The 27,113-nt window shown below is 46.9% G+C and overlaps 1 protein-coding gene across 2 annotated transcripts; it reads left to right on the top strand.

Moving 5' to 3' along the window:
* The first annotated feature begins 814 nt into the window (after positions 1 to 814).
* On the top strand, positions 815 to 27,113 carry LOC143981588 (uncharacterized). 2 transcript variants are annotated; one of them, XM_077479564.1, is made up of 4 exons: positions 815 to 1,149; positions 1,734 to 2,024; positions 17,090 to 17,169; positions 25,443 to 27,113. In XM_077479564.1, exons 1-3 carry the CDS (start codon positions 822 to 824, stop codon positions 17,167 to 17,169), a joined length of 699 nt encoding a protein of 232 aa, XP_077335690.1. In that variant the 5' UTR covers positions 815 to 821; the 3' UTR covers positions 25,443 to 27,113. The 2 variants fall into 2 exon arrangements, with proteins under 2 accessions (XP_077335690.1, XP_077335689.1); XM_077479563.1 differs by having other exon boundaries at positions 17,078 to 17,169.

Raw genomic sequence — 27,113 nt, 5'->3', positions numbered from 1 at the left:
TGTGTATGTATGCGTGTATGTGTGTGTGTGTATATATATGTGTGTAATTATATGTGTGTATATATACATATGTATGTATATGTGTGTAATTATATGTGTGTATATATACATATGTATGTATATGTGTGTATGTATATAATGTGTGTGTATATGTGTATATGTGTATGTGTATATATATATATATATATATATATATATATATATATATCTATATATATTAGGTGTGGTATACAGCACACGGTATGAGTCTTGGTACCAGTAATCAAGCCTTCCCAACAGCCATATATAAAGAAAAATCCAGGGATTGCTGCACCTAAAATGTATTGATTTCCATGTAAGAAATTACATATTATTCATGTCGTTCCAAATAACAGTTTCAGGCTACAATGCTTATGCCCTTCTTCAGATGGGTTCCCATCTGAAGAAGGGCGTAAGCTTTGTAGGCCGAAACTTATTTGGAACGACAAATAACGACAAATTCAGTAATACAGTAATCAAGCCTTCCCAGCAGCCATATATAAAGAAAAGTCCAGGGATTGCTGCACCACCTAAAATGTATTGATTTCCATGTAAGAAATTACATATTATTCATGTCGTTCCAAATAAGTTTCGGCCTACAAAGCTTACGCCCTTCTTCGGATGGGAACCCATCGGAAGAAGGGCATAAGCATTGTAGCCTGAAACTGTTATTTGGAACGACATGAATAATATGTAATTTCTTACATGGAAATCAATACATTTTAGGTGCAGCAATCCCTGGACTTTTTTATTATAATAATATAATATAATTTATTTTTTTTCTTCACTTAGGTCTTCTGCTCATGGTAATCTTCCTGGAAATCTCATGGGGACTGGTGTACGTACGAAAAGGATCAAACATAAGCGGCTGTGATATGACGTGTCCTGGCCCTCCTGGTGTTGTAGGGGTTCTGGAGCTGAACAAGCAATGTGGAGGAGAAGAGGAGCCGCTGCTGGAGCTCCACTGTAAACACTCCGACATATATCGCAACACGGACAGAATCCTCCTGGACAAAGGCAGCGGCTGCTGGAAGCTGACGCAAGCTGGGAAGGATGATTCCTGTGTGTATAAGATCTGGTATCAAGGCGAAAACCGATATCCTGTGACCTCTACAGACATCCGTGTCCTGGGTAAGACCCCATATGATGCGCCACACTTTTATCAGTGCTCAGCAGGCATTTACTGCCCATCAGGACTACAGAGAGTTTCCCGGTGGGCCGGTCAGGTGCAGTTCTGGAGCCGTTCCTCTCTGACAGTGAGTGATTGCAATTTTTACTCCTGTTAGGCGGAGCAGCTGCCGTCACTTGCTGGAGAGAGCAATAGACATTCTGCTCCCTCCAGCCTGCAGGGGGAGATAGACAGACAGCAGGCAGACTTTCCTTCCTCTCTCTCCCCCTTGTCATGTAATTTATTACATGATTGGAGAGAGGAACGAGAAGCTACCTTCAAAACTGTGAGTACACGTGGGAGGGGGGAGGACACTCTGATATAGGGGGAAGTGCTGATGGAGACACTCAAAATTAAAGTGGGCCGGTCATGATGAAGTCCAGGGCCAAGTTTTTGTCCCAGTCCAGCCCTGGTGCTCAGTTGGGGGGGGGGGGGGTGGTTACAGATCATATGACTAGCAATAAGTGTGTGTACAAGAGCTAACACTCTATTCTTTGTATCTGGACTCTGTGTTGGTGACCTATCACTGTCCTTCTGATCATTCCAGATCCGGTTCTCATCTCCAACATCACCAGTAACTGTAGGCGGTTGGGGGAGGAGATGTCGGTGAGGGTCCAGTTCTCTGGAGAAGAGAGCGCTGTGACCTGGGAGGTGGACGGGGAGCCTCTCCATGGAAGATACCGGCTGATAGATAACAATAGGACGCTGATTATCCCCAGTGTGCAGAGAGACGACGCAGAGAGGAGATTCCGGGTCAGGATCACAAACCCGGTCAGTGAGGAGATCCGGGAATACCGGCTCAGTGATCCTACATTCAGACACGTTTTGGAAACCGAAGGTATTGGGGTGTTTATAGATTGGGGTCAGCCTGTCTCCTCTTCTCTGGGGTATCATAGTGGGAGTGGGACACAGAATAATAACAATGGGGGAGATTTACTAAAACCGGAGAGTGCAAAATCTGGTGCGGCTCACAATGGTAGCCAATCAGCATCCAGGTTTTAGCCTCTGTTCACACCAAATCCAACTTTGAAATTATGTGACTTCGCACCATTTCAAAGTCGCATGTTAGTGCAACTTCAGGTGCGACTTGACTGACATCTGTGCGACCTCTCCTGAAATTAGACACGTGCACTGCCAAAAAATTTGTTCTTTTTTTATTTATTTATTAATTTTTTGCTTTTTTTGGAAATCGGAAATGAGAAAATCGGAAAAAAAGAAAAAAAAATCGGTAAAATTCGAAATAATATCTAACAAATAATAATTAACTATTAAATTATAGCTATTGGAATTTCCTTCCAAATTTGGCTGTTTAGTGAACGTTACGAATTTATCTGAAGTTACGAATTATCCGAAATAACAAATGCCACATCTAAACAAATGGAATGGAACAAATTAATCATAAATGATAATAATAATTATACGTTATTATTGTTGTTATTGTTTATTATTATTATTAGATCGTTACATTCCATTCGTTTAGATCCGACATTCGTTATTTCAGATGATTCATTTAAATACGTTCACTAACGGCCAAATTTGAAAGGAAATTTTAATACCTATAATTTAATATTTATTATTGGTTATTTCAGATTTTTGGGCTTTCGAATTTTCAGATTTTCATTTCTTATTTCTGGTTTTTCAAATTTTCAAAATTTTGGAATTTCTGAATTTGTGAAAATTCGTTAAACAAATTTGCAAATAAACAAATTGCACATGTCTACCTAAAATTCCCAAAACTAGTTTAGCATGACAAAGCTTAATTCACATGCTAAAGTTAGAAGCTGATTGGCTGCCATGCACAAGCTGCACCAGATTCTGGACTCTCCAGTTCTAAGAGATCAACCCCAATTCACATTTCTCTGCGCTCTTGACCATGGGCGTCCGCAGAACTTTTTTCAGGGAGGGGCATCATTTTAAGGTCACCCATTCTCTGACCCTTTTCGACAATGACATTATCAGGGTCATAGACTGCAGACGTAGTACAGGTGATGGTCAGAGATGGCAGACATGGCCCAAGAGACTGTCAGTGACTGTATACATGTGGGGAGTGACAGAGAGAGGGGGGGGGGGGTGACAGAGAGGAGTGTCACAGAGAGAGACAGGGGGTGACAGAGAGATAGAGGGGGGGGGGTGACAGAGAGGGGGTGGTGACAGAGAGGGGGTGGTGACAGAGAGAGGGTGGTGACAGAGAGAGGGTGGTGACAGAGAGAGGGTGGTGACAGAGAGAGGGTGGTGACAGAGAGAGGGGGGTGACAGAGAGAGGGGGACAGAGAGACGGGGGTGACAGAGGAGTGTGACAGAGAGAGAGGTGGGGTGAAAAAGAGAGAGAGGTGGGGTGACAGAGAGGGGTGATGGGGGTCATCGCCCCTGATCTGATCCATGATTCCAGGGGGGGCACTTGCCCCTACCTGCGGACGCCCATGCTCTTGACCGAGGATTAATCAAGTAAAACATCACTTGGCCACTGACCATACAAACTGATACATTGTATATTGATTTTTTTATTATAGGACAAGTGCTGTGAAAAAGTGTTTTTATTTATTTTTTTTGCTCTGGAGCTGTTAACCCCCCCCCCCTGGCGGTATTCCCGAGTCTGGCTCTGGAGGAAAATTTAGTACCATTAGCGGTAACCCCCGAGCCAGACTCTGGACCGCATCGCCGGATCCAGGAAGAGCTTACTTACCTTGTCCCCTGGATCCAGCGATGTCCCCGCGCTGTACGAGCGAGCCGTCCTCCGCTCGATCTATCACATCACTGAGCTCCCTTCCTTGCCAGTGTTGCGACGCATGGGGACGGCGCCAAATTCAAAAAGTAAAACACTCACATTACATACAGTATAATGTGATCTTACAGATTACATTGCTGTATGTAATTATTTCACCTCCCCTTTGTCCCTAGTGGTCTGTCCAGTGCCCTGCATGTAGTTTTATATTATAAAAACTGTTCTTTCTGCCTGGAAACTGGAGATTGTCCATAGCAACCAAAACTGTCCCTTTACATCAAAAATGATTTTAGACCAGCTAGAAAACAGCGATAATAAATTAGAATCACTCGCAGAATTGAGCGATAGCGATTTGTGGGGAGATCCGTCATCAAATACTGAAAAGTAATGACAGCGACAATTCTGCAACTGAGCACATTTCTGTGTTTTTTATTTGATTACATTATTGAATATTTTTTATTGTTGTTATATTATTATTTGTTATAATTTATTTTTATTATATTCTAATTTTATGATTTTCATTTTTCAAACTTTATCATACCCGGGATGTTTACTAGACTCTGGTTTGGACAGATTTAAGTGAGTTATTCCTTATGCCGCATACACACGAATGGACTATCCGGTGGACTTAGTCCGGCGGACAAACCGCCCGACTTTGAAGCGGAGGTCCGCCGGACTTTCCGAACGAGCGGACCTGCCCACACACGACCGGACTTTTCCGGCAGACAAACCGCCGGACTATGGCCGGACTTTTGAAATTGCCCACACACTGAGGAAAGTCCGTTCATTTTAAACGCGGCTCTAGGTAGACGGAATAGGAGTTCAATGTCGCCACCTCCATCGGCAAGATTAACACGTCGCTGGCCCCGTCACCTGGTATGGACTTAAAGGGGAAGCCTTACACCAAAAAAAAAAACGGCGTGGGGGTCCCCTCCAAGGTCCATATCAGACCCTTATCCGAGAATGCAGGCCAGTCAGGAAAGGGGGTGGGGACCAGTGAGCGCCCCCCCTCCTGAGCCGTACCAGGCTGCTTGCCCTCAACATGGGGGGGGGGGTTTGGGGAAGGGGGCCCCCAGATACCGCCTCCCCACCCTATGTGAATGAGTATGGGGTACAATGTACCCCTACCCATTCACCTGGTGGAAAAAAAATGTAAATAAAACACAACACAAGGTTTTAAAATTTATTGCACAGCTTTGGGTGTCTTCTTCCATCTTGGGGGGTCTTCTCACCAGACTCCTCCGCTATCTCCTGCTAGCTCTTTTACTAGCGGAGGAGCAAGGCTTTCTTCTTCCGACTTCGGGGGTCTTGTCTCCCTCTTCGGTTCTTCTTGCCGGGCCTCCGCTTTCTTCTCCCAGCTCTTTTACTAGCGGTGGCCCAGTCTTCTGTCGCCGCCGCCTCTTCTTCCGACTTCGGGGGTCTTGTCTCCCTCTTCGGTTCTTCTTGCCGGGCCTCCGCTTTCTTCTTTCAGCTCTTTTACTAGCGTTGGCCTGGTCTTCTGTCGTCACCTTCTCCTCTTCTTCCTTGAGATGTTGACTCGACGCTCTCTCTGGCCCAATGACAGGGACGCGTTGTATGGCGACTTATATAGGGACAATGGGCGGGGTCACTGGGTGATGTCCCCGCCCCTTATGTCACAGTCCCAGCATCCTCTGATGAGGACAAAAGCCCTTCCCGACAACCCTGGCCATTGGTTGACGGGGTCTACGGGCAGGGAGCTTATCAGAATCTGGGAGCCCCCTTTAATAAGGGGGTCCCCAGATCCTGGCCCCCCACCCTATGTGAATACATCGTACCCCTACCCATTCACCTGGAAAAAAGTGTCAAAGAAAACACACTACACAGGTTTTTAAAATAATTTATTAGGCAGCTCCGGGGGTCTCTTCCTCCTTCTCCGCGCTCTCTGGTTTTTCTGCAGCTGTCCGTTATCTTCTACCCACTCTTTTACTAGCAGTGGCCCGGTCTGCTTCCCTCTTCTCCTCTTCTGATGATGACACACCGCTGTAATGCAGTGTGCGCAGTGCGCAACGACTTATATTGGCAGGGGGCATGGTTACTGGGGGATGTCATCCGGTGACCATGCCCCCCTTATGACATCATCGTCCCATCATGCCCCGGGTGGTGACGTCATACGGGGCGGGGTCACCGGGTGACCTCACCCGGTGACCACACCCCATGCCAATATAAGTCGCTGCGCACCACGCACACTGCATTACAGCGGGAGAGAGCGTTGTGTCAACATCAGAAGAAGAGAAGAGGGAAGCAGACGATGGAGAAGACCGGGCCACTGCTAGAAAAAGAGCGGGCAGAAGATGGCTGCCTAATTATTTTAAAAGCCTTTGCAGTGTGTTTGTTTTTTATTTTTGACACTTTTTTATTTTTTTTCAAGGTGAATGGGTAGGAGTACGATGTACCCCATACTCACATAGGGTGGGGGGCCGGGATCTGGGGGCGCGCTTATTAAAGGGGGCTCCCAGATACCGATAAGCCCTCCACCCGCAGACCCCGACAACCAATGGCCAGGGTTGTCTGGAAGGGCCCTGGTTTTCATCAACATGGGGACAAGGTGCCTTTGGGGTGGGAAGCACCTACCCCCCCATGTTGAGGCATGTGTCCTGGCATGGTTCGGTGGGGGGGAGTGCACACAGGTCCCCACCCCTTTTCCTGACCAGCCGGGCTGTGTGCTCGGATAAGGGTCTGGTATGGATTTTTTGGGGGGAGGGACCCCACACCATTTTTTTTTTTTTTTAATTTTTTTTGGAGAAGGGGATTCCCCTTAAAATCCATACCAGACCGCAGGGTCTGTATCGTCTGAGGGGGGAAACCACGCCAATTTTTATTTTTTTTTATTTTGGTGGGGTTCCCCTTCAGGTGCGACTTCTATTCAAATCAGTGGCCTCCTATAGGGCAGGGCTCGACAAAACACGGTCGCCAGGTCGCATTGGCGACTAGAAATAGCGACCTCGCCCCTGGGGCAGCACAGCTGGGGGTATCCTGTCTCTGTGGACCCCCCCAGCGTGATCGCGTCGGGCCGTTACGCCGGCGGCCGAAAATTTAGGCCGCGGCTTTGAGGCCTTCTGCGGTCCTATGATTCCTTATGGAATCTGGCGCCCTCTTGTGGTCGCTGTTGGTATGACAAACCAGCAATGCTAATTTCCTCTGCAAAGTTTCCTCTGCCTGTTTTATATTACCTGCCTCTTCTTCCCTTTATTTAGAACCCCCTAAACATTATATATATATTTTTTATTCTAACACCCTAGAGAATAAAATGGTGGTTGTTGCAATACTGTCTGTCACACCGTATTTGTGCAGCGGACTTACAAGCGCACTTTTGTTGGGAAAAATAATTTAGTTAATAAAAAAATAAGACAACAGTAAAGTTAGCCCAATTATTTTTTATATTGTGAAAGATAATGTTACGCCGAGTAAATTGATACCCAACATGTCACGCTTCAAAATTGCACCCGCTCATGGAATGGCGACAAACTTTTACCCTTTAAAATCTCCATAGGCGACGTTTAAAAAAATTCGACAGGTTGCACGTTTTGAGTTACAGAGGAGGTCTAGGGCTAGAATTATTGCTCTCGCTCTACCGATCACGGCGCTACCTCCTATGTGTGGTTCGAACACCGATTTTATATGCGAGCAGGACAGGGCGCGTTTAAAAATTATTATTTTTTCTGCTTATTTTAACTTTTTTTTTTTCCACTGTTCTTTTAAAAAAAATGTTGTGTCACTTTTATTCTTATTACAAGGAATGTAAAAATCCCTTGTAATAGAAAAAGCATGACAGGTCCTCTTAAATATGAGATCTGGGGTCAGAGAGACCTCGGATCTCATATTTACACTAAAATGCAATTGAAAAAAAAATTGTCATTTGAAAAAAATAAATAAAATGTCCCTCTAAGAGCTATGGGCAATGACTTGGAGACGGGGGGGGGGGCGGCGACGGCGCTGCTATCTTCCCCTCACTCGTCTCCATGTCAGGCCAGGGACAGGTCCGGATCAACGTCACGGACCTGGCTCCTAACTTTTTAAGCTGGCTCCTAGATTCCAAGCAAATTTGTCAACCCCTGCTATAGGGAACCATTGATTTTGAATAGAGGCAGAGAAACGCTGCTAAAAGCTAGCGCCGCTGCACGTGCATTAACCGCAATGCAAAACGCTGATAAAATCACGTTTTCTGCCAACAATCTGGCATCCCGAAACAGCTGGCGCCTTAAGTGTGACAGATCTGGAAAAGACAAACAAAACTGCATTTTGCAACAGAAAAGATTTTATTGAACAATCAATACAAAACATAAGCAGCAACAGGCTATCAACCAAGAGCATTCCACGACCGTACAGATCATATTCATAGCTCCAGAGTAGAATCACCACTTTAATTAGGAGTTATACAATATAGAGCATTAAAAAAAATAAAAAAGGGTTTGTGACTTTGCATGAGGCCAAATAAATGTGCCTCCATCCCCAATATAGGAAAATCTGAGAGAACAAGTTTTGGGACTTTACATGAAACATGCAGCCAGGGAGACCTCTCGGCATATTATTGCGGTAGTGTTCGTTAAATAAACCAACAATAGTGACCATATTTCTAAACATAATAACCAACTATTGTAAAATGGGAAAAAAACTTTATTCTGCAACATAGTCCATACTGGCATAATAACATAATCGCAGAGTAACACAATGGTAACATAGTAAGAACACTAATTGCTGTATATCTCTATAATAAAACATACTATAAATTGGCATGATTCCAATGTGGACATATTACAGGTAACAGTCATAAGTAATATAGCAAGGGAGAGCATCTAATAGCTCGACGCCTTTTCGTGGCTACAATGCCACTCTTCAGGAGAAGATGCAGAAGAGATATCTATAAAATGTTAGCCCCTGTACACACGGTCGGACATTCTGCCAACCAAATCCGTCGGATTTTGCCCGTTGGATCTTGTCCGAAACTGTTGCATACACACGGTCGGACTAAGTTGTCGAAAAATCCAATCATTCAGAACGTGATGATGTAATTTCGTTACGATGGGACTAGTAGCCAATAGCTTTGATGTAGGAATTTGATCTCAGCATGCGTGGCACTTTGTCCGATCGGAATTCTCTACACATGATCGGAGTATGTCCTATCGAACCAGTTGGTCGGAAAATATTTCCAACATGTTGGAAAATTGGGTCCGACGGAATCAGTCCGATGCATACCACACACAGTCGGATTATCCGATGTCACGGTCCGATAGGACACATTCCGACGGATTCTCCGACCGTGTATACAAGGCTTTAGAGGAAAAATTACATTGGGTAATTCTATAAAGAAATAGTTAATATAGAGGAATGAATCTCTCACTCGTACTTGAAAATCATTTTGGGCATGGGTATAGAGAACTGGGGGTTTAGCCGAGAGAATTAAGCGGCCCCGGGAGCTGAGGCAGTGATCCCCACCACAACAATGGAATAACCACTGGGAAAGGACAGTCAAGGAACGATTCCCCATGGATAAAGCGTAGTTTGAGTCACGCGGAGCATAGCCAATCTATAGGAAATGATAAAATTGGGTAAAAAAATATAATAACGTAGGGTATGTAATGGTTAAAGAGGAAGTAAACCCTGATGAGTGTTACTTCCTCTTTCATTCCCTGCAAAGGCAAAGCATAATGGACTACTATGCATCGCATGTCCCCTGTGGTCCGGCGCATCCATCTTCTCGGTGGGTCTCGCTGCTCCGCCGCTGTCATTCGGTGAAGCCGTGGTGACGTCACTCCCCCGCATGCGCACAGGAGCCGCCACGCGTGGCATATCGCTGTTGACGGCAGCGTTTTCAGTGCGCCTGCGAGCCGCTGTCTATGGCACATGCGCCGTAGACAGCGGTGCCTGTCTTTTGACAAATATCTCCTAAACCATGTAGGTTTAGGAGATATTTCTTGGACCTACAGGTAAGCCTTAATCTAGGCTTATCTGTAGGTCAAAGTGTGCTGTAAGGGTTTACAACCACTTTAATGATATAGTATATGCAACAGAGGCCGAGTCAGGGTTGACTCTCCAATAAGTCTCCAAATCCGCCTTAAATTGCAATTCCAGGTCCGCATCCCAAAACTTAGAGAGCCTTCAGAGCTTGGCTGGGGCAGGGAACAGATCCAAAGTCATAAACAATGGGGCATGATCTGAAATGCTCCTTGGCAAAATCTTAATATCCCAAATTCTAGGCAGGAAAGACCTCCCAACAGGTCTATGTGGGAAAAGGTCTTGTGCGAAGCAGAGTGACCGGTAAAGCCACGAGACTGGGGGTTCTTCCACCTCAAAGCATCTGTTTGGCCCATACGTGTCAGCTCAGGTCGCCAGATCCTGATTTGAGGAGCCAGCAGCCGCAAGTCTGTCTATACCCAAATCCGGGACTAGGTTAAAATTTTCCAGTAAAAAAGTATTGTCAGTAGGAAATTGTACGATCCTGGCTGTGATCCGATTTAACAGTTTAAAAAGATGCAGGCGGTGGAAAATATAGGCCAACAATAATCCATGTCAAACATTGTATCTGCACATGAAGTATTACATATCTACCATCCGGGTCCAATGCCAGGTCAAGGAGTTTGAAAGGGAGCGATTTTAAGTACCCCCCCCCCCCCCCAAATCTAGAGTAGGTGGAATGGTAATGGTGTCCTACCCATGTTTTTTTTTAAGCTAAGGGTCTTACTGCCAATCAAATGTGTCTCCACAAATATGAGGACTATACATTTTAATGAACTGAAACACGAATGACCCATACACGCGGTCGGACATTCCGACGACAAAATACGTCTGATTTTTTTTCCAACAGATTTGGCCCAAACTTGTCTCGCATACACACGGTCGCACAAAGTTGTCGGAAAATCCGATCGTTCGGAACCAGGTGACGTATTACACGTACGACGGAACTACATAGAGGCCAGTAGCCAATAGCTTTCGTCTCCAAATTTTTTTACATGCGTGGCACTATGTGCGTCGGAATTTTCTACACACGATCGGAAAAAGTCCGATCGGATTTTGTTGTGGGAAAATTTTAGATCCAGCTCTCAAACTTTTTCCGACGGAAAAAGTCCGATGAAGCCCACATATGATCGGATTTTCCGACACCATAATCCAATCGGACTTTTTCCGTCGCAATTTCCAACCATGTGTACGGGGCATTAGGATCGCTTGATTAGGTATCTTAAGCCTTGTGTGTTCCAGGAGAGGATTTAAAGAGAAGACATAACCAGCTGGCAATGTGGCAAAAGGAGCAAATGGACCAAATTTCAATGGACAGGGTGCTTGGACCCGGATGAGCCACAAAGACAAGATAACAGCGTATCAGCAGACATGGTGGTAAAAGCAAATGCTGTCATTCAACAAAAAACACAAAAATTGGAGCCAACAAAGGTGGCCCTACCAGTGATATAAGTAAGTCAGTTAAAATAAACGGAGTTACTTAATGCAGTTACCTTAGAGGGTAATGAGTAATCGAACTGATTACTCTTCCCCCTTATGGGGTAACGCCATTCCCATTACTTGGGCGGCGTTACCGCAATTGCATCCTGTCTGGACCACCCCATCCCGCACCGCCTATCCAGAGAGCGAGAACGTAGGGCGGCGGGGCGGACACTGAAAAATGAAGTCAGCTGACACCAATCGAGTGAAGGGGAGGGTCTTTCTCTCTCCCCATGAGGAAAGGCATCCCTGGAGGAATTCAAGTAAGTGACTGTCTGACGATTCGGATTGCAGTGCACTGTGCAATCGATCCATCCCAAGTCCTCCACCACCTCTGCTTCTAATGCCGCATGCACACGATCGGACTATCCGGCAGACTTAGAAAGAAGTCTTGACTCAAAATTGTTCGCCAGACTCGGCTGTAAAACGGACAATCCGGCAGTCCGCCAGACTTTTCAAATGAACGGACTTGCCCACACACGGAGGAAAGTCCGTTCATTTTGATCATGGCTCCAGGTAGAAGGGACTAGCGAAGGAAGTGAATGTCATTGCCTCCATCGGCAAGATTGACACCTCGCGAGCCCCGTCGCCTGGTATGGATTTAAAGGGGAACCCCTACTCCGAAAAAACTGCGTGGGGGTCCCCCCAAAGTCCATAGCAGACCCTTATCCGAGCACGTAGCCCGGCTGGTCAGGAAAGGGGGGTGGGGACGAGTGAGCGCCCCCCCCCCCCTCCTAAACCGTACCAGGCCACGTGCCCTCAACATGGGGGGTGCTTTGGGGAAGGCACCAAAGCCAAAGCACCTGTCCCCATGTTGATGAGAACAAGGGCCTCTTCCCGACAACCCTGGCCGTTGATTGTCGGGGTCTGTGAGTGGGGGGCTTATCATAATCCAGGAGCCCCCTTTAGTAAGGGGGCCCCCTGCCCTATGTGAATGAGTATGGGGTACGATGTACCCCTACCCATTAACCTGGGGAAAAAAGTGTTAATAAAAAAAAAACAACAAGACCGCTCTGACTTAGGGGGTCTTCTCGCTGGGCTCCTCTGCTATCTTCTGCTCTTTTACCGCTAGCTCTTTTACAAGCGGAGGACCCCGGCTTTCTCCTTCGTCGCCGCTGCCTTCCGGGGGTCTTCTTCCGACTTCAGGGGTCTTGTCCCGCTCTTCGCTTCTTCTGCCGGGCCTCAGCTATCTTCTTACAGCTCTTTTTTTTTACTAGCGCTGGCCCGGTCTTGACGCTGTCACCGCCTTCTTCTTCTTCTTCCTTCTGATGTTGACACGACGCGCTCTCTCTCCAGCCGTAATGGCAGGGATGTGTTTTGTGTGGCGACTTATATAGGCATAAGGGGCGGGGTCAACGGATGTCACATGGTGACCCCGCCCCTTATGATGTCACAGTCCCAGGGGAACCTGGGATCAACTGCTTTGGATCATGAGCAGTTCCTTTTCTTCTTCATACTCTTCTCTCCCCATCACTCTGGTACAAGTTGATCTGTCTCATCTGTCCATAGGATGTTGTTCCAGAACTCTGAAGGCTTTTTTTTAGATATTGTTTGGAAAACTCTAATCTGGCCTTCCTATTTTTGTGGCTCACCAATGGTTTAAATCTTGTGGTGACCCCTCTGTATTCACTCTGGTGAAGTCTTCTCTTGATTGTTGACTTTGACCCACATACACCTACCTCCTGTTCTTTATCTGGCCAACTGTTGTGAAGGCCGTTTTCTTCACAAGGGAAAGAATTCTTCGGTCATCCACCACAGTTTTCTGTGGTCTTCCGGGTCTTTTGGTGTTGCTGAGCTCACCGGTGCATTCTCTCTTTTTAAGGATGTTCCAAACAGTTGATTTGGCCACACCTAATGTTTTTGCTATCTCTCTGATGCGTTTGTTTTGTTTTTTCATCCTTGGCTATGTGCATTAAATCTCCAACTATTGGCCAAAGATCGAAGTCCATTTGCATGCACATAAACAAAGCAACAGTTTTCTAAGCATATGTACCTGTGCGGTGTAAACTCTACAGTTTTAAATGTCCAAGTCCCTGGGCATGATTAGTGCTAACAAACATTAACATCCAAAACTAACTTTCTTACATTCAAGACTATTTTCGACAAGTAAAATGCCAGAATGTAATTGGATTGTGGTGAGAAACCCACACGGGGAGAACATATAAACTTTGACATAAGCGTTAGCATGTTGGGGAATTGAACCAGCAACCCCAGTGCTGCTAGATGGAATTGCTACCCTCTTAGCCAGCAGGCAGCCTCACGCATGTTCTCTGCATCCTCTGTGGTGTGAACCAGCCCTGAGTCCATAGCCATGCTCCTTGTCACAAGCGATATACCATGTATTGGCCTAAGTATTGGGACGCCTGCCTTTAAACGCACATGAATTGTAATGGCGTCCCAGTCTTAGTCCGTAGGGTTCCAAATTCATTTGGCCCACCCTTTGCAGATATAACAGCTTCAACTCTTCTGGGAAGGCCGTCCACAAGGTTTAGGAGGGTGTCTATGGGAATGTTTGACCATTCTTCCAGAAGAGCATTTGTGAGGTCAGGCACTGATGTTGGACGAGAAGGCCTGGCTTACAGTCTCCGCTCTAATTAATCCCCAAGGTGTTCTGTTGTGTTGAGGTCGGGACTCTGCGCAGGCCAGTCAAGTTCCTCCACCCCAAACTCGCTCATCCATGTCTTTATGGACCTTTTTTATGCACTGGTCCAAATCATTTGGTGGAGGGGGGGATTATGGTGTGGGGTTGTTTTTCAGGGGTTGGGCTTAGCCTCTTACACACGATCGGACTTTCCGCCAACAAAACCATGGAATTCTGTCCGAAGGGTGTTGGCTCAAACGTGTCTTGCATACACACGGTCACACAAATGTTGGCCAACAATTACGAACGTAGTGATGTACTAGACGTACTACGTGTTTTTTCAGCTCTTTGGCGCCACCCTTTGGGCTCCTTCTGCTAATTTCGTGTTTAGTAGAAGTTTGAGTGTTTGCTTTGTGCTTTTCTTTTTGTGCTTTTCTTTTTGTGCTTTTCTTTTTGTGCTTTTCTTTTTGTGCTTTTCAATTTGCGCTTTTCAGTTTCATGTTGTGGAATCAGAGGAGATAATGTGTTATTTATTATTGGCCTTGGAGTTATTGCTTAGACATCATTTTTTTTTTTGGTTGAATAATGATTTGATTTGGTATATTTTCTATATTTTTGGATGCATAGAATGCACTTTTTGGTTAAATTCTATTGGCAGATGGCGTGTCTAATTTTATTTGTTTTCTTTTTTTTTTTTAACCACTTCAGCCCCAGACCATTTTGCTGGCCAAAGACCAGACCACTTTTTGCGATTCGGCACTGCGTCGTTTTAACTGACAAATGCGCGGTCGTGCGACGTGGCTCCCAAACAAAATTGACGTCCTTTCTTTCCCACAAATAGAGATTTCTTTTGGTGGTATTTGATCACCCCTGCGGATTTTATTTTTTGCGCTATAAACAAAAATAGAGCGACAATTTCGAATAAAAACGCATTATTTTTTTACTTTTTGTTATAATAAATATCCCCCAAAAATATATAAAAAAAAAAATTTCCCTCAGTTTAGGCCGATACGTATTCTTCTACATATTTTTGGTAAAAAAAACGCAATAAGCGATTATTGATTGGTTTGCGCAAAAGTTATAGCGTTTACAAAATAGGGGATAGTTTTATGGCATTTTTATTAATAGATTTTTTTTTTACTAGTAATGGCGGCGATCAGCCCTTTTTTTATTTTATTGTGACTGCGACATTATGGCGGACACATCGGACATTTTTGACACATTTTTGGGACCATTGTCATTTATACAGCAATCAGTGCTATGCAAATGCAATGATTCCTGTGTAAATTACACTGACAGTTAAGGGGTTAACCAGTGGGTGGCAGTGTAGGGGTTAAGTGTTCCTAGGGGTGTGTTACAAACTGTGGGGGGGCTGGGTTTTCTTTTAGTGAACACTGATCTCTGCTCCAATCACATGGAGCAGAGATCAGCATCACTTGTTGCTAGGCAGAAAGGGGAGATGCTGTTTACAATGGCATCTCCCAGTTCAGCTGCCCTATGAGACAATCGGGGGTATGCCTGCGGCGATCGAGTCAGCAGGACCCGCGACCGGACTCACGGGGGTCCCGACCAGCACGGCGCGCTCACGATGGCAGAGCGGCATTTAAGATTGGACGTACCTGCACGCCAATATGCCTGCCCGTGCCATTCTGCCGACGTACATCGGCGTGCGCTGGTCAGGAAGTGGTTAATGCACAATAAAAAAATTGTGTAGAATAACATTTGGCTATGTGTTTTACTTCAAATGACTTTATAAAATACAATGTAAAATTAACAAGAGATGCCGACATAGTTGTATCTTTGATCTTAAAGCGGGAGTCCGCCGGGAGTTCCGCGTTTTTTTTAAAGCCAGCAGCTACAAATACTGCAGCTGCTGACTTTTAAAATAAGGACACTTACCCGGCCAGCGCGCCCGCGATGTCGGCACCCGAAGCCGATCTCTCGATCGTCTCTCGGGTGCTGCCACTGCCATCTTGGGTATGGGAATCAGGAAGTGGAGCCTTTTGGCTTCATTTCCCGGTTCCCTTCTGCGCATGCGCGAGTCGCACTGCGCAATAAGGATGGACCCCGCTGTCTCTGGGATCTGTGTGTTTCCCAGCAGGCAGCGGGGGACTTTCGGAAAGGGGCGTAGATCTACGCCCCTTTCCGTAGAGTGCTATCCCGGAAGTGGGTGCAGATACCTGTACTGTACAGGTACCTGCACCCCCCTCCCCCCTGAAAGGTGCCAATTGTGGCGCCGGAGGGGGGGGAGGATTCCAATGAGCGGAAGGTCCACTTTAGGGTGGACCTCCACTTTAAAAACGATGGGATAATGGTGAGTGGTAACTTGCCCAAATAAAAACAAAACAAAAAACATAATATTATTCTTGCTATCACTAGAAAAAAAAAGCCTTTGAAAATTTGTTTGCAATAACTCCATCAGTATCACCAGCAAAACAGCTTCATTATTATGAATTGTGCGCTGCACCTTGTTGGCGGAAAGTCCAACAACAATTGTCCGATGGAGTGTACACACGGTTGGATCGTCCGCCAACAGCCTGTCATCACACATTTCTCATCGGAAAGTCTGATCGTGTATATGAGGCTTCAGTTCCAGTGAAGGGAACTCTTATGCCCCAGTACTCGCCTTCGGATTTTCCGACTGGAAATGTTGGTTGTGAGCTTGTTGTCGGAAAATCCGACCGTGTGTACGCTCCATCGAACATTTGTTGTCGGACTTTCCGCCAACAAATGTTTCTTAGCAGGTTCTCAAATTTTTGCGCCAACAAAACTTTGTTGTTGGAAAGTCCGATCGTGTGTACACAAGTCCGTTCATGCTCGGAATCAAGCTGAAGGGGGCCGCACTGGCTATTGAGCTTGCTTTTTTCTCGGCTCGTCGTGTGTCTTTTACGTCACCGCGTTCCCACGTTCGTAATTGTTGGCCAACATTTGTGTAACGTTTGGCCAACAATTATTGTGTAATAAAATGTATTTGATCTGAATCATTTAAGTGTGACAAATATGCAAAAAAAAAAAATATATTAAAAAAAATCAGAAAATATGCAAATACTTTTTCACAGCACTGTATATAGCGCCATCAATTTACGCATTGCTTTATTATGTATTGTACATTCGTTTTTCAATTTCCTAATCCTAGTTGCTCTCGCAGAATCGAATGCATCTGGAAGGACAAGAGTTGTTCCGATTGTTCTAATATTGCCATCAGCGATGTTCTACATTGTATATTAGGTGAGTGATAGTCCAACTCTCTCTATGAGACACTAATTATAAGTCATTCAATGAATGTAGAAATGGATTTATCATTAATACCTTCTTATTGTGGGCACCAAACAACTATCCATCTCCCCCCCCACCCCCCTGCTATTTGCCGGTCAGTCCTCTACTTACCCCAGTCCTCTACTTACAGCTTGACTGAGTCCTCTCCTCCATGACTGCTCCCAGATCCTCCTACGCATCCAATAGGAGCGCTTGTCCTTTCAGCTAATTGGGTGACTGATGTCAAAACCGGCTTCCTGATTGGCTGGGAGGAGGATCAGTGTTACAACAGCGAATGTTCATTCGCTGTTGTAACACACCTGGATGGGTTGAGAGTGCACTCTCTGCGCCCTGAGCTCACCCTATATTGAAGCCTATTAGCGCCTCTGGCGCTTCAAAAAAAAAAAAACACCCCCTCCCCGTTGGAATTCGTGCATCGGTGTCCTGAAAGGGGCCGGACGCATGGATAAGGGGGTTGGTGCCCTTGCACCCTTAATGTTCGGGCCGCCCCTGTTTCCTTGTACCAATCCATGGCAGTGTACTGGCACCCTCTAGGAATGTATGTGCTAGAGTGAGGATTATTGTTTTAGGGTAGGAAAATTTAGGCAGGCCTGGCTTGCCTGGGCTGGGAGTGGCTCAGTGTAGAGCTGATGACTCACAGGCAGCCTCCCCGAGATCTCCCTCTTCTTTCCAGAGTTTTCTGGAAGGTTCTGGAAAGAGAGGAGAGGTGCTTTGGATATTCTGGGGAGCCCTGACCATTCCCCAACTGGGATTGGCAGGGAGCAGGCCTCCTTAAATACCCAGGGTCAGCCCAGCTGGGGGGAGTTGTATCGGGTGGAAGATTTGGAGATGGAGTGTTCAGGCTATCGGGGCCTTTGTGGGAGCTCCCCAGTATTGGGGGGGGAGGTGACCTTGAGCCTGGGCTCGGGTGCAGACAGGGCCCTCCAGAAGAGTGGACTGGTCAGGAGGCACAGGTGGCGCAAGAGGACAGCAGGAGAGAGCATTGCCAGGCAATTCTCCAGGGAGAGCAACAACTGCATGCAGCCAGGAGGGCTGGTGAGTGACATGCGCAGTCAGGAGGACTGGGGTGACATGCCTAAGAGAGTGGAGTCTGGGATTTGGAGTGGACTGTGGTGTTGTCGCCAGTGGAGCTGGGAAACTGCAGCCAGGAGGGCTGGCAGGGCGCGAAAAGAGCTAATTGGGACCAGTAGCAGTATGTATGACAGCCAGGACCAGAGCTTTCTCTTTTTGCTACACTATAGGGGCTTGCAGTCCCTGCCTGTATAAGCAACTTCTAAGGCCTGACTGAGCCAGTGTCTAACTTATCATATCCTACCAGCTCCTGAGAGTCAAGTAATGTGCAGGAGGAGTAAGGAGTGATACTCTGAAACAAGGAAGTGATGTGCAGGAGGAGAAATGGAGTGGTGTATATAGAGGATGTATACAGAGTCCCAATCATTGATGGTTTGATTCCATGGGCATCCAATATTTCCCTTACCCCATCCAAGTTAATCCCCTCAATAAACAAAACAACACCAAGCATATGGACTGTTCTATGTCTCTGGATGCCTGGAGAAGTGAAGGTTGGGCAGGGTGACAGGTGGGCCACAATACTTAGCAGCTCCTACGGGGTACCGCTACACTAGTATGCTGCCATATTGCCACCAGGAAAATGAATGTAAGTATTTGATACCATGTTCTGTTATTCTGGCAGTAGGAGTCCTGCTTTCAGAGTACAATAGGGTGGCAGGGGATTCCTCCATCCAGCTTGAATGTTTGGATGGGGAACCCGATGCAGCTCAGGTAGCATTGTCAGGCTTCATTTCCTGAAGGAGCTTTTTGGTGATGGGTGTGTTGGTGCATGACACCCATGTACTGTAAAGCCGCGTACACACAAACAAACAATGGAAAAGTCAATCAAGTCAAAAAGACAATCCGCCCGTGTGTGGGCTCCGATGGACTTTTTGTTTTTACCCCGGACTTGCATTTCAGCGGACAATACGGCCGTGTGTGTGCCAGTCCGCCGTACTTTTGAAATGAACTGCTCATTTTGAGCGTGGCTCCAGGTAGCTGGGACCAGCGAAGGAAGGGTCTCTGGCCCCGTCACCTGGTATGGACTTAAAGGGGAATCCCTACGCCGAAAAAAACGGCGTGGGGGCCCCCCCCCCCAAGTCCATATCAGACCCTTATCTGAGCACGCTACCCGGCCGGCCAGGAAAGGGGGTGGGGTGTCAGTCCCAGAGGATGCTGGGACTGTGACATCATAATGGGCGGGGACATCATCCGACGATGTCCCTATATAAGACGCCGCGTGCCTGTCATTGTGGCCAGAGACAGCAATGAGGCAACAGCTCAAGAACAGAAGGCAGCGACAACGCGGTGGCAGAAGACCGGGCCACCGCTTGTAAAAGAGCTAGAAGAAGGCGCGGTGGCCCGGCAAGAAGAACCGAAGAGGGAGACAAGACCCCCAAAGTCGGAAGAAGAGGGCGGCGGCAAAGAAGAAAGCCGGGCTCCTCCGCTGGTAAAAGAGCTAGCAGAAGATAGCGGAGAAGACTGGCGAGAAGACCCCCGAAGACGGAAGACGACCCCCGGAGCTGTGCAATAAACTATTTTAACCCTTGTGTGTGTGTTTTTTTTTTTTTTCACATTTTTTTCACAGGTGAATGGTTAGGGGTACATTGTACCCCATACTCATTCACATAGGGTGGGAGGCCGGTATCCGGGGGCCCCCTTATCAAAGGGGGCTCCCGGATTCCGATAAGCCCCCCGCCCGCAGACCCCAACAGCCAACGGCCAGGGTTGTCGGGAAGAGGCTCTTGTCCTCATCAACATGGGGATAAGGTGCTTTGGGGTGGGGGAGGCCGCGCAGCCCCCCCTTTCCCAAAGCACCCCCCATGTTGAGGGCACGCGGCCTGGTATGGCTCGGGGGGGGGGGGGCGCTCGCTCGCAATCAGTGCTATATAAATGCAGTGATTCCTGTGTAAATGACACTGGCAGTGAAGGGGTTAACCACTAGGGGGCAGTGTAGGGGTTAAGTGTTCCTAGTGGTGTGTTACTAACTGTGGGGGGCTGGGCTTTAATTTAGTGAACACTGATCTCTGCTCCAATCACATGGAGCAGAGATCAGCGTCACTAGTTGCTAGGCAGAACGGGGAGATGCTGTTTACAACGGCATTTCCTTGTTCAGCCGCCCCCGTGAGGCGATTGCGGGTACGCCCGTGGCAATTGAGTCCGCGGGACCCGCGACCGGACTCACGGGGGTCCCGACCAGCACGCGAGCGCCCTGACGGGTGGTGCGCTCGCGATGGCATTGGCGGCATTAAAGATTGGACGTACCTGTACGCCAATATGCCTGCCCGTGCCATTCTGCCGACGTACATCGGCGTGCGCCGGTCGGGAACCGGTTAATTGTCTTCTGTCCAAAAATTGTCCCCAGTATATGAATGGGGACCTTGGATTGTGGGCTCCTTGATGGTAGGGACCAGTGTGAGTGTGCAATGTACAGGGATAGGGACAATTGTAGACACTCAGGATGGACTGGTGTCTTTATTCAACCTAACTAACTATGTAACTACATATTTAAAACAGCATTCAGGTATAATATACGCTGCTGGCGAAAGCAGTGCCGATAACCTCACCACCTCAGAAAGAAACAGATCGTTTGTGGTGGTTCCCGGGAGAGACTCTGAACAAACCCCCAGTGCAGCAAGCCACGTGGTCTCCCCTTCAGGACCAGGACGCCATATCTCTGTCGATTTGATCATTACTGAAATGATGGACTGTCACAATTTTTTTAGATTTTTAGAGTGCTGGTTGCTCATATGCATTTTCTTTTTTTAACTTTGTGTTTTTTTTTATTTTATTATTTTTTTCTTTTTATGTGTTTTTTTTAAATTATTATTTATTTTTTTTGGAGCGCTGCTTAACCACTTAAGCCCCGGACCATTTTCCAGCTAAAGGACCGGGCCCCTTTTTGTGCAATTCGGGCACTGTGACGCTTTAACTGAGGCCGCGTACACACGCGCGGACTGTTCGGCCAACTTTGTCCGTCCAACAGTTTGAGCGAACAGTCCGCTCAAACTTAGCATGGACGGACATGGCCACACACGAGCGGACTGTTTCAGCGAACTGTTTGTCAAACAGTTCGTTCAACTTTTGAAATGAACGGACTCGCCCACGTAAGGCGGAGGCAAGTCCGCCCATTTCGAGCGCGTGTGAAGGTAGGCAGGGCCCGCGAAGGAGACGTCGCGGGCTCCGCCGCCTGGAATGGACTTAAAGGGACACCCAACGCCGAAAAAAAATCGGCGTGGGGGTTCCCCCAAAGTCCACAACAGACCCTTGTCCGAGCACGCTACCCGGCCGGCCAGGAAAGGGGGGGGCGAGCGAGCGCGCCCCCCCTCCTGAGCCGTACCAGGCCGCGTGCCCTCAACATGGGGGGGTGCCTTGGGGAAGGGGGGGCCGCGCGGCCCCCCCACCCCAAAGCACCTTGTCCCCATGTTGATGAGGACAAGGGCCTCTTCCCGACAACCCTGGCCGTTGGTTGTCGGGGTCTGCGGGCGGGGGGCTTATCGGAATCCGGGAGCCCCCTTTAATAAGGGGGCCCCCGCATACCGGCCCCCCACCCTATGTGAATGAGTATGGGGTACAATGTACCCCTACCCATTCACCTGTGAAATAAAGTACAAAAAAAAACACAACACAGGGAAAAAATATTTTATTGCACAGCTCCGGGGGTCTTCCGTCTTCGGGGGTCTTCTCGCCGGACTCCTCCGCTATGTGTGTGTAGCTCTTTTGCTAGCGGAGGAGTCCGGCTTTCTTCCTCCCCGCCGCCGGCCTCTTCTCCCGACTTCGGGGGTCTTGTCCCCCTCTTCGGTTCTTGTGCCGGGCCACCGCGCCTTCTTATAGCTCTTTTACAGGCGGTGGCCCGGTCTTCTGTCGTCGCCGTCGCCGCCTTCCGTTCTTCTTCTTCTTCTTCTTCTTCTTCTCCAGATGTTGACACGTCGCTCTCTCCGGTCGGAATGCCAGAGCCGCGCTGAGCGGTCACTTATATAGTGACAATGGGGCGGTGTCACATGGTATATGTCACATGGGTTGGTCACATGGTGACCCCGCCCCCTTACGATGTCATAGTCCCCATGTGACATCAACCCATGTGACATATACCATGTGACACCGCCCCATTGTCACTATATAAGTGACCGCACAGCGCGGCTCTGGCATTCCGGCCGGAGGGAGCGACGTGTCAACATCTCCTGGAGAAGAACAAGAAGAAGAACACGAACGGAAGTCGGCGGCGACAGCGGCGACAGAAGACCAGGCCACCGCCTGTAAAAGAGCTACAAGAAGGCGCGGTGGCCCGGCAGAAGAACCGAAGGCGGCGACAGAAGAACCGAAGGCGGCGGCGACAGAAGACCGGGCCACCGCCTGCAAAAGAGCTACAAGAAGGCGCGGTGGCCCGGCACAAGAACCGAAGAGGGGGACAAGACCCCCGAAGTCGGGAGAAGAGGCCGGCGGCGGGGAGGAAGAAAGCCGGGCTCCTCCGCTAGCAAAAGAGCTACACACACATAGCGGAGGAGTCCGGCGAGAAGACCCCCGAAGACGGAAGACCCCCGGAGCTGTGCAATAAAATATTTTTTCCCTGTGTTGTGTTTTTTTTTGTACTTTATTTCACAGGTGAATGGGTAGGGGTACATTGTACCCCATACTCATTCACATAGGGTGGGGGGCCGGTATGCGGGGGCCCCCTTATTAAAGGGGGCTCCCGGATTCCGATAAGCCCCCCGCCCGCAGACCCCGACAACCAACGGCCAGGGTTGTCGGGAAGAGGCCCTTGTCCTCATCAACATGGGGACAAGGTGCTTTTTGGGGTGGGGGGGCCGTGCGGCCCCCCCCCTTCCCCAAGGCACCCCCCCATGTTGAGGGTACGCGGCCTGGTACGGCTCAGGAGGGGGGGCGCGCTCGCTCGCCCCCCCTTTCCTGGCCGGCCGGGTAGCGTGCTCGGACAAGGGTCTGTTGTGGACTTTGGGGGAACCCCCACGCCGATTTTTTTTTCGGCGTTGGGTGTCCCTTTAAGTCCATTCCAGGCGGCGGTGCCCGCGACGTCTCCTTCGCGGGCCCCGCCTACCTTCACACGCGCTCGAAATGGGCGGACTTTCCGAGCGGGAACAGTCCGCTCATTTCGAAAGTACAGCGGACTGGCCCACACACGGGCGGGGACTGTCCGCTCAAACACAGTTTCAGCGGACAGTTTTTCGGAATTTCCGAAAGACTTTGTCCGTCCAACTGTCCGCTGAAACTGTCCGCTGAAACTGTCCGCTGAAAAACCCACACATGAGCGGACTGTCCGCCCAAACACTGTTCAGCGGACAAGGTTGGGCGAACAGTCCGCGCGTGTGTACGCGGCCTGACAATTGCGCGGCCGTGCGATGTGACTCCCAAACAAATTTGGTGTCCTCCCCCCCCCCCCCACAAATAGAGATTTCTTTTGGTGAATATTTGATCACCTCTGTGGGTTTTTATTTTTTGCGCTATAAACAAAAATAGAGCGACAATTTTGAAAAAAAATGCAATATTTTTTACTTTTTGCTATAATAAATATCACCCAAAAATTAATATATAAAAAAAAAATTTCCTCAGTTTAGGCCGATACACATTCTTCTACATAATTTTTGGTAATAAAAAAATTGCAATAAGTGATTATTGATTGCTTTGCGCAAAAGTTATAGCGTCTACAAAATAGGATAGTTTTTATGGCATTTTTTTGAGAAAAAAAAATGCAATATTTTTTACTTTTTGCTATAATAAATATCACCCAAAAATATATAAAAAAAAATATGGCATTTTTATTAATGATTTTTTTTTTTTTTTTTTTTTTTTTTACTAGTAATGTCGGCGATCAGCGATTTTTTTTTTTTTTTTTTTTTTATTGTGACTGCGACATTATGGCGGACACGTCGGACAATTTTGACACATTTTTGGGACCGTTGGCATTAATACAGCGATCAGTGCGAATAAAAATGCACTGACTACTGTAAAAATGTCACTGGTAGTGAAGGGGTTAAAGGGGTTGTAAAGGTTCGTTTTTTATTTTCTAAATAGGTTCCTCTAAGCTAGTGCATTGTTGGTTCACTTACCTTTTCCTTTGATTTCCCTTTATAAATGTTTTTTTTTTTCTTTGTTTTCTTTGTCTGAATTTCTCACTTCCTGTTCCTCAGTAAGCTGTTCAGTAAGCTGTTCTGGCTGACTAACCACCGCTCGGATGATGGTGAGAAGTTTACTGAGGAGAAACAGGAAGTGAGATATTCAGACAAAGAAAAAAAACATTTATAAGGGAAATCGAAGGAAAAGGTAATTGAACCAACAATGCACTAGCTTAGAGGAACCTATGTAGAAAATAAAAAATGAACCTTTACAACCCCTTTAAGTGTGTGTGTGTTTTCTTTTTTTTTTACTGTAGGGGCGTGGCTTGGCGTGTGCCGTCACTGATAGTCTGTTCCCTGTCATAGGGAAAGACAATCAGTGACGGCCTCAGTAGGAAGCAGGAGGTTATTCAGCTCTGTGACCCGATTGCGGGACACCAGCTGCGATCGAGTCGCGCGGCCATGGTCACGGAGCTCAAGACGGGGTTGCAAGTGTGCCGTCGGCGGCGCGTGTGCGACCCACGGCTGGGCACTTAAAGGGCAACGTACCTGTACTTGTGCTTGTGCCCAGCCGTGCCATTCTGCCGATGTACATCGGCGTGAGGAACCTATTTCTTTGGAACTTTTTTGTTTTCTCTTTAATGGTATGTAAACAGCAACTGCCATTCAGCCGGTAGAAAGTATTGGCAGGCTGAGAGGAGCCATTGCTCCCCTGTTTCCCCTAAAATAAGACCTAGCGTGATTGTCTGTTTTGGCTGCAATATAAGCCCTACCGCCCAAATAATCCCTACCCTGTTTACCCAAAAATAAGCCCTACCCTGAAAATAAGACCTACAAGGACTTTAACTAGGGCTTATTTGGGGGGGGGGTAGGGCTTATATTTCAGCCATCACTGACAATCACGCTAGGTCTTATTTTAGGGGAAACAGGGTATTTGAATGTATCTGCACACGCAGCAATTTACATTCATTTAGGGGTGGATGAGAAATCCCGGACCCAGGTGTTGAAAAGGATAAGGATGATGTGTTATTATTCTAAATTATGTGTGTTCTGTGAGGATGTTCCATGCTGTCACCTGACCTGTCACCCTGGGTTTTATATTCTCAGATCCATTCCAGGAGGAGAGAGACCGACCAAAGCATCCATAAATATGTGGCGCTAAATGACGGGAAGAATGGATCTGTGGCCACTACAGGCAATATATCTGGAAATACTATAGAGGATGGATCTGTGGTCACTATAGAGAATTGATTGGAACCCATTATGAAGGATGGCTATATGTTCACTATGGGGAATGTATATGCGACTACTATAGAGAATGGATCTGTGGCCAGTAGGGATGAGCCGAACACCCCCCCGGTTCGGTTCACATCAGAACTTTCGAACGGACCCCGCGTTCGTTACGAACTTTAGAACCCCATTGAAGTCTATGGGACTCGAACGTTCGAAATAAAAAGTGCTAATTTTAATGGTTAATATGCAAGATGCTGTCCTAAAAAGGGTTTGGGGACCTGCCTCCTGCCCCAGGGGACAAGTGGTCAATTTGGAAATTACAAGTAACCTATCCCTCTTTTTTCCAATGGACATTTCCATTGGATTAATATATGCGTATTTTTTTTACTTTCTAATTTTTGGCCTACGATGTAGGCTTTTGTTGGTTTTTCCTCACGTCTGGTAGCCAGAGATAATGCTGGATATATTTTTGGTAATGGTAATAATATATTTAAGAATTTTATATATTTCTTATATATTTTCTGGTAGAAAATTTCCAGACTATAGATTGACATCTAGTGGTCAATTTGGAAATTACAAGCAACTTATCCCTCTTTTTTTCCAATGGACATTTCCATTGGATTATTATATGTGTATTTTTCTAATTTTATTTTTTTACTCTCTAACTTCTAGCACATACAATTCATCCCTTCGTTTTTTGGGTTAATACATTTATAACGTTTATTTGCTAGTTATGTTTTAATGTACCATTATTGTTGTAAGCCTTAAGTGGGACTGAGGCTGCGTATTAAATTAAGTATTTCTCGATTGGTCTATGGATTAATCGAGACACTATAAAGAACGCTGACTTTGTGACTGGGTGCGCTTCCTGATGACGTGTCAAACGAAACGTACGTCGAGGCGGTATCCAGTCACGTTCGTTTACGTCTAGTTCCGGTCGTCCTTGGTTATCGGCTGTCCTTTGGTGGAACGCACGCCTTACACCACGAGGAACTACGTATCCATTACGAAACGTTTGTTTTAAGCAAGCAGCCCCAGTGCCAGTGTCGGGCACCGACATATGTAAGCAGCCATTTGGCCTTATGTTTTTTTAATTTATTTTTATTATTAAACGGTGTTACGCTATGGATTTCTGTTTGGCTTCTTTTATGACCTATCTGAGTCTATGAGGAGAAGCTTCTGTCCATACGAGGTCCACCTGATTCCATGTGAGCAGGGAATCAACCTGCATAAGCCTATTTGACTATCTTTTTAATTAAAGTAGTCAACAGCATCTGGTAAGAAGACATCTTTATCTTCACAAGTGGGGTGTTGTTTCTATGTCCATAAGTTTTTTGGTGAAGGGACGTTTCATTACGTTATAGAAGATTCCAGCAGTCTTTTGATTTATGGATTCAGAAGGAGTTTTTCACTGAAAAAATCACTGTCTTTTGGACTTTGGAGTTATAGTTATTCAAGTTTTTTTGTTTTCCTTGTGGTGTCATCACCCAATTGGGACTTTATTTATTATTGTTTTTCACTATATTTTGGTTGTAAAATAAAATT

This window comes from Lithobates pipiens, unplaced genomic scaffold (assembly GCF_037356315.1).
Source record: "Lithobates pipiens isolate NorthernLeopardFrog02 unplaced genomic scaffold, aLitPip1_a1.2 Scaffold_16, whole genome shotgun sequence".
Lineage (NCBI taxonomy): Eukaryota > Metazoa > Chordata > Amphibia > Anura > Ranidae > Lithobates > Lithobates pipiens.
This window is presented reverse-complemented; position numbering and strand designations above follow the sequence as displayed.

Bases quoted from the DNA above. Each gene is read 5' to 3' on its own strand.
- LOC143981588 (XM_077479563.1), top strand. From the start codon at position 822: ATGGTAATCTTCCTGGAAATCTCATGGGGACTGGTGTACGTACGAAAA. The intron at 1,150-1,733 runs GTAAGACCCCAT...TGATCATTCCAG, and splicing joins TACAGACATCCGTGTCCTGG to ATCCGGTTCTCATCTCCAAC. The intron at 2,025-17,077 runs GTATTGGGGTGT...TCCTAATCCTAG, and splicing joins ACACGTTTTGGAAACCGAAG to TTGCTCTCGCAGAATCGAAT.